Source organism: Sebastes umbrosus, chromosome 15 (genome assembly GCF_015220745.1).
Source record: "Sebastes umbrosus isolate fSebUmb1 chromosome 15, fSebUmb1.pri, whole genome shotgun sequence".
In the NCBI taxonomy this organism is placed as follows: domain Eukaryota; kingdom Metazoa; phylum Chordata; class Actinopteri; order Perciformes; family Sebastidae; genus Sebastes; species Sebastes umbrosus.
The window spans coordinates 14,816,568-14,826,820 of record NC_051283.1 but is presented as its reverse complement, the minus strand read 5'-3'; the positions used below and the strand labels follow the sequence as shown (position 1 = coordinate 14,826,820).

The 10,253-nt window shown below is 39.5% G+C and overlaps 1 protein-coding gene across 2 annotated transcripts; it reads right to left on the bottom strand.

Moving 5' to 3' along the window:
- Window positions 1-1,185: 1,185 nt before the first annotated feature.
- gpnmb (glycoprotein (transmembrane) nmb) lies at window positions 1,186-10,253 on the bottom strand. Of its 2 annotated transcripts, none has more exons than XM_037793913.1 (12): window positions 10,038-10,253; window positions 8,643-8,798; window positions 8,398-8,559; window positions 6,964-7,137; window positions 6,714-6,875; window positions 6,265-6,588; window positions 4,712-4,768; window positions 4,332-4,538; window positions 3,069-3,174; window positions 2,130-2,350; window positions 1,943-2,033; window positions 1,186-1,831 (listed from the first exon to the last, which is right to left on the bottom strand). In XM_037793913.1, exons 1-12 carry the CDS (start codon window positions 10,105-10,107, stop codon window positions 1,672-1,674), a joined length of 1,890 nt encoding a protein of 629 aa, XP_037649841.1. In that variant the 5' UTR covers window positions 10,108-10,253; the 3' UTR covers window positions 1,186-1,671. The 2 variants fall into 2 exon arrangements, with proteins under 2 accessions (XP_037649841.1, XP_037649842.1); XM_037793914.1 differs by having other exon boundaries at window positions 8,419-8,559; window positions 10,038-10,252.

Sequence of the window (10,253 nt, the reverse complement as noted above, 5' to 3'; positions counted from 1 at the left end):
AAAGTAAATCCTTTACGAAAAAACGAAACTAAAACTATATTTTCTGGTTAAAAATGAATAAATTCATTCCAGTTTTAGTTTTTAACTATAATATATCACAACCTAAACAGGAAGACGGCATAAATTTCTGTTAACTCTCTTGACATTGAACCACAGAAATTTGACTTGACCTTACAGGAGGCGGCGCTATGCTGCAATTGCTTCACATCAGACACTAAAGTAGCGTGAAGATTAAACATTAAACTTTATGGTTTAATGGTATGTTCTCCAACCATGTATATGTATGTAGACATTATGCCTGAGACATTATACCTGGCCCTAACAAAAACTACTGTAAAACTAAATCTCTGTGAAAAACTGAAACTAAACCAAACCTAGCAAACACACTCTGAAAACTAAAATGAAATTGAAAAGTCAAAATTAAAATAAAATAAAAATGAATTGAAAATTCTAAACAATTAGTTTAACAATCATTTTTTTTATTATTTTTTTTTATGTGAAGCAATTTGTGCTATATATTTAAATATATTATAATTATTATTAAATACCAAATACCTGCCTAGACTTAGTTTTTGGGACACAGCTAATGTTTTATTTGTTTTGCTAACAAGAAAACACAGGATAGTATAAACCGATCAGCCAACACATTATGACCACCTGCCTAATATTGAGTAGGTCCCCCTTTTGCAGTTTTGGAGATGCTCTGACCCAGTCATTTAGCCATCACAGTTTGGCCCTTGTCAAAGTCACTCACATCCTTACGCTTGTCTATTTTTTTCTGCCTCCAACACATCAACTTCGAGGACAAAATGTTCCCTTGCTGTGTAATATATCCCACCCACTGCCAGGTGCCATTGTAACGAGATAGGCAATGGTATTCACTTCACCTGTCAGTGGTCATAATGTTATGGCTGATCAGTGTGTGTATGCTGGTGAGGGTGTAAAACAGTTTAGTCTCACTGTTAAAGGCTACAGGAAAGTTATCTTGGTAGATTTGTTGCCGTCACAGGCTTTCAAAAGCTTCAGCCTTGATTTAAAATCATTCAAATGAATAGTAAAGAAAAAGGTTTTCCACCAAACCTTGCATCATCTGCGGGTCATTTGTGATTGTGCACTAAAGCAAGGTTGGTCAAAGAAATCATATCATAAAGACATGGAGAGAAATGACAGAATGTCTTCAAAAGATTAGTGGTTAGTTCACAACCTTTATTAGTCCTCAGGTCACATTTTTTCTTGAATTAGTTTTTGTATCTTGCAGTTTAAAACTCTAATTTCAATTCACTCGACCGAGGAAGAGCATGCAGTGTCACTCGTATATGTAATATATTGGAGAACCATCTCAAGGATTTCATACTGATTATTATGACGGTGTAAGGCACAGTACTGTGAAGCAGCATTTGACACGAAATTGGCACAAACGCAGACATTTAACAGCCTCTTTAGTAAATCAAATCATATACTGCCTTCATACTGCTGTAGCCAACACTTTAACAACTAAATTAAGACACAGACATCAGTATTATTTACTCATATTTTTCTACAGATATGAATGTATTCCTGTTATCTAGACCTTTTAATGATTTAACGTGCTTACATTTGCATATGTGAACGGTGATTTTTCTTCAGTATTTTTGCCATTGAGGAGGGCAGGACTGCTTTGGTGCAGCTTTATCAAGCCTGCAGGGGGCGTCTCTCAGTCAGCAGGTGATGGTTCTCCTCGTTGGAGGGGAAGAGCGCCTCCTTCAAACGGACCATGCGACCTCCGACCCCAGCGGGGCCGCGGGCGTCCTCCACCAGTGACCTACGAATGGGACGGTACACCTTGTAACGTCTGTGGAGAGGGGAGGAGGGAGAAAAGGGATTGAAAGGATAGAAAAGAGAAAAATGAGACGCTTGGACATTTTGTGTGAATGTGGAAGCACTAACTTTTAAGACTACTCACTTGCAGGCCAGATAGGCAATGAATGCAAAGGCAGACACCAGCACAGCAGTGGAGGAGAGCACCACACCTGCAGTATGTGAGGTCTTGGGCACTACAGGGACGGACAGAGAACATCAATCTGTTGCTGCTAATAGATTATGAACATGCGTAGGATATAAGATATAATAAATGTCTTTGTGTGACCGACCAGGTGCATCCTGGGACTTGTTGATGGTGACGGTGGTGGTGGTCACGGTCAGGCTCTTGGAGTCCTCCAGGGTGATGTTGACGCAGTAGGTGCCAGGCACCGGAAACGTTCGCATGAGATGCACTTCACACACCGCCGACGGAGGCACGTCATCGCACATGATGCTACTCACCTGAGTACAGGTGTGGTCTGACACGATGGTGCAGGCTGACGTGGGGATGCTGAGGATGAGAGGATGGAAAGATGAAGGGTTAAATAAAACCATCAATCCTTTTCTTTATCTAATATGCTATTGCATTAAATGACTTTATAACATCTGTAGGGACTAGAAGGTTTTAAACTCTACACAAATAGACTTTGAATTGTGTTATGACTTAATTAGATTATCTAATAAATATCTTATTTCCTAGTTTAGGTTACTCGGAAATTAGAGTAAATTAGTTTACTAGGAAGTTTATATTTATTTATGTATATTTATTTAACCAGGTAAAAGTCTTGTTGAGATTAAAATCTATTTTTCAAGAGTGACCTTCAGGCCAAGAGGGCAGCATAAACATTGTTACAACAATAAACACAAACAATACAAGCAGACAAATACAACTGTCACACACTACAAGTAAATGAGTAAATATGCAATAAAAAAAACAATAATAGTGTATTAATCATTCTTGATCTTTTAAAACTGGCTTACATTCCCCCATAGTAATCAGATCTGACAATTTCAGGTCATTCTGTACATTATTTGTATGACCATAATATACTTAAAATCTATAAATGACTTAAATCCCATTTAAATAAAAGTAATTAATCTCTGTATTGTATCGATTTATAGTTATGAGGTAGAAATGTTTAAAACTGAGACAAAAAGTATCACAATTTAGGATTTTACCCAACAGCAGTCATGAGAAACATTAATATAAACTTAGCCCGTATACTCACTTGCCAATACATTTCACCAGGAAGCTGATGTCAGTGTTGGTCACTCTGTCAGCCGACACGCCCACAATGTGACTCCTTAGCCGGCTGTTCAATTTGTGCTTGGGCTCTGTGGAGAACACATTCATGCAGTTCATCTTCTCATAACATTGAATTGAAACTACAATCCCCCATCACATAAAAATGTGAATAAGAAATTGATTTATTTCTTTTTATTAGATTTGTGCAGAAATCACTGCACAGAATTCAACTTAGGACACAAAAGGCCAGTTTCATATGACTACCACTGACTGGGTGTTCGCCCGGCTGACTGGAGCTCTGTTCTGCTCAGCTGAGCTGGACAACACAGTCACTTGTTTACTTTATTAGAGTTGCATCAGAGTTTTGGAATGGTATATACTTGACTATGTGAAAACAATAATATCCTTCTCACTGAATTGGTTTTGTGTCATCCTCGAAACACGAGACTAAGAGTCTACAGCCATGCTAGCGGCTCTGTGAGGCTGTGAGACTGACTACTTCTTCATAACATTGCGCCTTGCACTTTGACCCTCGTGCTCGTATCTCAGCTGCACAGGATTGTGGGGTCAGAATAGCCACAAAATAATGCTGGCTTACATACTGCAAAATGCAAACAGATGTAGTAGGATATCCTGGTATTTTTGGCATACTGCATTTGACATACTATGTATTGGGACATACTAAATCTTTTTTCTGGCATACTAAATAGTATGGTAGTATGGGTATTAGAACATAGTGAATGTTTTCCATGCTTACAATCTTAGATTAGCGAGTTAGGATGCTATAATTTGGTAATTAAGTACAGCTGATGATGATGTCATTAGTTTTGCAGGAATTTGGTCATAAACCAGTTGGACAATGGACAATGATGGCTCAAAAGGAAAATTCAGGAATCACCAAAGTCATCAAGATTCATCCTCTGGGTACCATAAATGCCTTTACAAAATTCCAGGGCTATCCATCCAACAGTTGTTGAGATATTTCACTGACACATTGGCATCCCTGCAGCCATGCCACTAAATGAATCATAAATTAAAGGTTAAATTACAAATTGATCTATTATTTCCTTTTTTATAAAGTATCATACTATTAAAAAAAATCCACCACTTTTGCAATTATATTTTAAAGCCACTATGTGTGCAATTTAAAAATGTTTGACTTTGGCGCCATCTGGTGTTAGTATCATAAAAAACACTGTGACAAACAGCAATGCACGCCGCTTTGAAAATGCAGCCTGCCACCTACCAATAATGCTGATGTTGGCCGTGAAGGTTCCATAGACGTAGTGGTAGCACCCCTTAGTGTTGAGGCGCCTGGTGCGGAGATTGGCCAGGGCGGTGGAATCTGGGGTCGTATTGGGAGCAATAGAGGGGAGGGGCTCCGTGGTGGGCGCGCCTGGTATCATGGTTGTGGTAGAGAAGGAGGGGAGGGGCTGGCTTGCGGTGGGTGGCACTGAAACAGGACGTGACAAGATATGGACTCACTGGACAAGTATTTTATAGTCAAGTTATTGGGTCTCGATGAGCCCCTTGCTCAGATACACACACTTTCTCCAGTCTGTCTCACTCTCTTTCTCTCTTATACACACATAAACAAAGCAACACACTGTTCACTGTGGGACTCACCGTGCGTGCTCTCCATCTTGACAGTCCCAGCATGAGTACCGGGTAAAGGTGTGGACTCTGGAGGAAGAGACACAGGAACACAGTTAGGACACATCTAGTTTTGTGAGGTAACACTTCAGTGAACTCTGCAGGGAAAGACACTTCTTGCTTTGTCTTGTCCATCAAGGATTAGACCGCAGCACCAGTTGTGTAACAGCAGTGATTATGGTGTACTGTTCATCCAGACTATAAAAAAAACTTTCTGATATCTTGCGGTATATACCATGCTGATAGTTTTGGTTTTATTTGCCCAAGATTTGAGATAACTTTCCCTGAGATGTCTGCTCCGAAACTTCTATAAAATGGAGGTGAATGTGCTTATAATGTTATTTTGGCATTATATATATAGTATATATTTTGGATTTTGCACCTCTTTGTTATCAGCAACTTCCCTCAAGATGAAGCAAGTTTTATCTTGTCTTGTCTTAAGTGACAAGCCATCACACAAATGGCGGTAATAGCTCAGTGTGTGGGGACTTGGCTTGGCAACTGGAAGGTTGCCAGTTCAAGTCCCCGTGTGGACTGGTAGCTGGAGAGGTGCTAGTTTGCTGAGGTGACCTAGAGCAAGGCATCCCCCCCCAATCTGCACCCCAGGCACTGTATCCTAATATACTAGGATGAGTTAAATGCAGAAGCTTAATTTCACCGTGCTGTGCTATGTACAAATTGTGATATTAAAAGTTCATTTACATTTTACATTTTTTAATAAGATAATCAGCAGCTCAGATTTTGTTTTAATTATGCACCAAAACTGTGGAATTCACTCCCCAAGGTTATAAGAGATGCAAGCTTTGTGAACATTTTTAAGCGATAATTAAAAACGTATTTATTCAGCATTGCCTTTAACTAGCTGTTGCTCTTCCTTTGTCTTTATTTGTATTTTGTTTTTATCATTTACGTGTTTTATTGTTCTTATGCCTTTGTTTTTTTATTGCATTGTTTTATCGTGCATAATTTACATGTTTTTATCTATCTGTTTTTTATTTATTCTCTTGTTTCTTCACTTTGCTCTAAAGCACTTTGAACTACTCCTCCTGTATGAAAGGTGCTGTATATGTTGTATATATATAGAGAGAGATATTAAGGCAACAGCAGCTTGTGTCATCAGAGGTGATGTTGCAGTTCATTGGAACTACTTTCTATAAAAGAAATAGTCCCTGAATGGTCCCTAAAAATCCCAAAACCTGGGAAAATAAATCCCAAACTATCTGAATAGCTAGATAGCAGTAGCCTATGTGAGAAAATACTTTTTTATTAATTTGGGTGAACTGACCCTTTAAAGACATCATCTTTACCTACTAGACCGTACTGTTGTTTCAATGTAAAAGCTGTTTTATAATACTGTCTATCCTAAAGTACATTACAGTATTTTTACTGGTGTACATGTCAGCTGTGCAGCGTCGGTATACACAGTATGTTTGTTCCCTGTGTGAATACATGTGAATGAATGAAATACCATATATTCATTACATTTTTCACCTATAGGGTCATATCTATGTGTCAGTGTCTACTACCTGTGGGAGGTGGTTTCGTGGAGCTCCCCTGAGTTGCGGGGGCAGAGGTGGGCGGACACTCTATGGGGAACGCCGCCTCCACCACCAGCTTCACAGTGATGTTCCCCACCATCTTGTAGGCGTGTGTGGTCATGTCGCGGTGTGTCACCAGCTGGTTGCCATCTCGGAAGTCCCAGATGTAGTCGATGGCGGCTGCGGTTTTGAGGTAGCTGCTGGGGTCGTGGAGCATGACTTTGAAATCCACATCCTCACCACGAAAGAAAACATTCTCAGACTCGTTGAGCGCAGCCTTCTGGAAGATGTAAACTGCCAACGGGATCTTATCTAAGAAAGAGTGTGTAAGGGGAGTCATAGATAATTCATTCTCTAGGTTTCTCCTTGTGTTTGCACCTGTCTGTTTGGCTGAAACATGAAAGTTGTATGAGCTGAAAGTGTGAGTTTGTCTCCACCTGTGACGAAGAAGATGGTGAAGTCAGTGGTGAGGGGGCTGTACTTCCTGCGGTCACTTATCCTGTAGACCATGACCTCCATGACCTCTGACCCCAGAGCGAAGGCGGTGGTGTTGATGGTTATACTGGAAGAGGAGCCGTCCCATGTCTCGTAGTACTGGTCTGGGATAAACAGAGAGAGAGTAAAAATGGTTATTTATTTTGTTTTTGGGTCTGCATGTGTGTGAATCTGTAGACCTGCGTGTCTCACCCATTGTGCGCCACACGTAGACATAGCTCTTGCGTTTCCAGTCGTTGCTCTGAGGGAAGGGCTTCCCATCGGGGAACACATTGCATTTCGTCTTGTCTGTACACTTTGCAAAGCCGTAGTCATCCAACCAGGAAGTCCAGTTGTACACGTAGCCAGAACGCACCTGTCCATTGGCTGCTCAGGAGAAAAGAGAGTGAGGTTGTGTTATTTAAAAACAACTCATTTTCATCTTTCTTTCAACAATGGGTCAGATGACTACTTGTAATGTGAAAGGGGTCACTCATGGTGACAAATCTCCAAACACTGCAGTTCCCCTCAGCCCTATGGGCCATTTTAGCCTCTTTAAGTGCATTGTTTTGATTTTATGGCTTGCAGCTTTATTGTTTTGGTTCAGTCTCACCATCTTTGTTCTAGCAGCAGCAGGCAGTTGTTTTCAACCAAATTTATATTTGATAAATCCACTACACACCAAATACAGCAAATGGACAAAGATAGTGACCTACTGGTGAACCTAGTGGAGCATTTAGCAGCTAAAGAGCCAGGTGTTTCCCTCAGGAGTTGGTGGAGACCAAAAACAGAGCTAAAAGGAGATTGAATACAAAGTGGTACAGGGATGACGTATTTTTGTAGGCAAGCCAGGAAGTTATCATCACCATGGGTTCCCTTGACAAAAAGCCAATGGGACTTTTCCATTGAGTTTTGGATTATTGCAGAAAATAAACTCTGTGGCAAACAAACATTTGTTAAATAATCTTCACAAATGAACACCACTTTTAGGATTTCTGAAGCGTGAATGCAATCGGCAGAATTGAAAAGCTAACGTTAGGCTGTAAACGAACTACATCGCGGTCGCATGAGCGTGAGTATACACAACGAGGCTGTAAAGGCGGACGAGTCGGCGTGATGACGTTTAGTCTCATTTAGCCACTTGTTATAGCAACTGCTTTTTGAAGACACGTAAAGGCATCCAAATTCATGAGTGGGGTATTTATTGGTGTATTTTATATCTTAGAACAAAACGTTAAAATCTCTTTAGCTTGTGTTAACCACAGACCTTATTTCAGACATCTAACTAAAAAAACATTCAAAAAACCCATTGACTTCCAGATGAGGGAGCCAGAAGTGCTAAACGCTGACTCATTTCCGGGTTTTACGACTCATTCCTGCAGCTCTCTGTTGGACTTACATTCATCAGGTGGACAGAAACACAACTCCAAACTTTATAAATTGATAATGTGTCGAAGTTTGTTGTTTAAAGTTTGTTTTGCTGCCCCCTAGTGGCCCAAAAATGAACTAATGCTACTTTAGTGTGCTTGTGCAGCCATTTATATTCACTACACTCCTGTGCTGTGGCAGTATACTGTATGTGATGCAGTGGTGTTTTGTGGTGGATGTGTTAGTTAGTAGTGCTGGCCTGGCTTTTTCTGGCAGCACCTGAGGCCTCGAGCTCCGTACCGTCCTCGCAGTGCTCATCCCAAACAATGTTCCCATTGGCGTCTTCCTTCTGGCACGGTGGGTACTTCAGCATGGCGGTGAAGGAGAGGTGAGAGCCGTTGAGAGCAGGACTGTCGCTGGTTAGATGAACTGTGGGTTTACCTGGATGAAAAGTGGACGTTCCAGGTGAAAAAAAAAATCCAAACATAGGAAGAATTCAGAAGAGAAAGATGACTTTTACTCACCTTTGTGGTGCGTGAGCTCGTTTGTCTTTGGGGTCAGTGGAGGGTAGAGGTAATCATCCCAAGGGTTGGAGTCAGGACTCCAGCCAGGGATTGGTGGAATTGGAAATGGAAACTTCCTTACTTTTGCATGCTTGTGGGAGAACATGTCAGCGAATGCTGGAGAGTGAGAACAAAGCACATTTTAAGACTCCTTTAAAATAAGGATCACTGAGGGGGAACTTAAACTTGTCCAGGGTCCCCTAGTGAAAAGTTTTTTTTAATCTATCATGCACATTTTAGAGTCATGTATTGGATTTTTTTCTTTTATCTTTCTTTAATTAATTAGCCTATCTCAAGAACAGCTCCAAAGGAGTTTTTATTCCATGTCTGCAAGGTTGAGTATATAATAGAATTCTCACTTTTGTAATTAAACTTTTGACATGAAAATGTTCAGCTGTGTCACCTGATAATGCAGTGTAGAAACTAATGAGAAGCTATAACCATCTGAAAAGAAATCATCTGACTTTGGAATCTTTCAATGGGGAGATTATTGTGTGGAGGCAAATAATAATGATGAGATCAGGTTTTCTAGTTTTGATTAATGAAATATTTTAGTAAAAAATTCCCCACTGCAGATGTCAAACACATAAAAGAGAAAAAAAGTGGGGAAATAAAATTTGGAATAACAGCAACTGTTCTGAGGGAGATGATCATAATTGTGATACCAGATATCAGATGTTTTTTATTTATTTATTATATCATTCTCTATAATTCGGTGCCTTTTGTTTCTGGCTTCTGTCTTAATTTAGACTGAATGACATTTTGGATGGCAGAGACGAAAACAACAAATTCCGTCAATGTGATTTGATTAAAGGAAAAACACATCATGTGCAGATAATCAGCTGGTGGCATGACAAACATTAACATTTTAAACTACATATGCAGCTGTAATAACAAGACAACTTATTGTTTTCATATTGATAACTTGTAATACAAATATGTTTTTTAATTGTTTAAGGCTTCATTTTCCAATTTGGGAATCATATCAGCTGAACATTATGAATTAAATAGATATATTTATTAAGATGTATTGTATTTTTTTATGGATTTTCCTTTGTGTAGATAGTTTTCTCAGCCAGGGCTCACATGTCTTAATTAAGCTCATGGGACTCAGAGCTAACAGGTAGAACAGAAATTGCGAGACAAACATCGAATATCAAAAGTCTTTTTCACACTTAATAACTACTGCAACATGATTTTTCTTAATAAGCCATTAAGGCCCATATAATTAAATCATTTCTGTGATTTTAGTGTGAATATTTGAATTAAAGGAGGACATTCAGTGAGTCTGTATAGATAATATTTCTATATTCGTTCTCGACAGACTATACTGTTCAAAATAACTTTGAAACTTACTTTTGCGTCCATCAGCTTGAGAAACAGAGCAGGCACAAACCAGGAGAAAAACGAATCGCAATGCTTCCATGTCCACTCTTCAGCAGGAAAAAAATAATAATATATTTAAAAAAAACAAAACAGTTTATCCAAAATATCTAATAGCCTATAATAAGTGTGTCGACAGACAGATGTTGTCCCTCTCTGTGCTCGTCCAGCTCTACTATAGTACTTCCC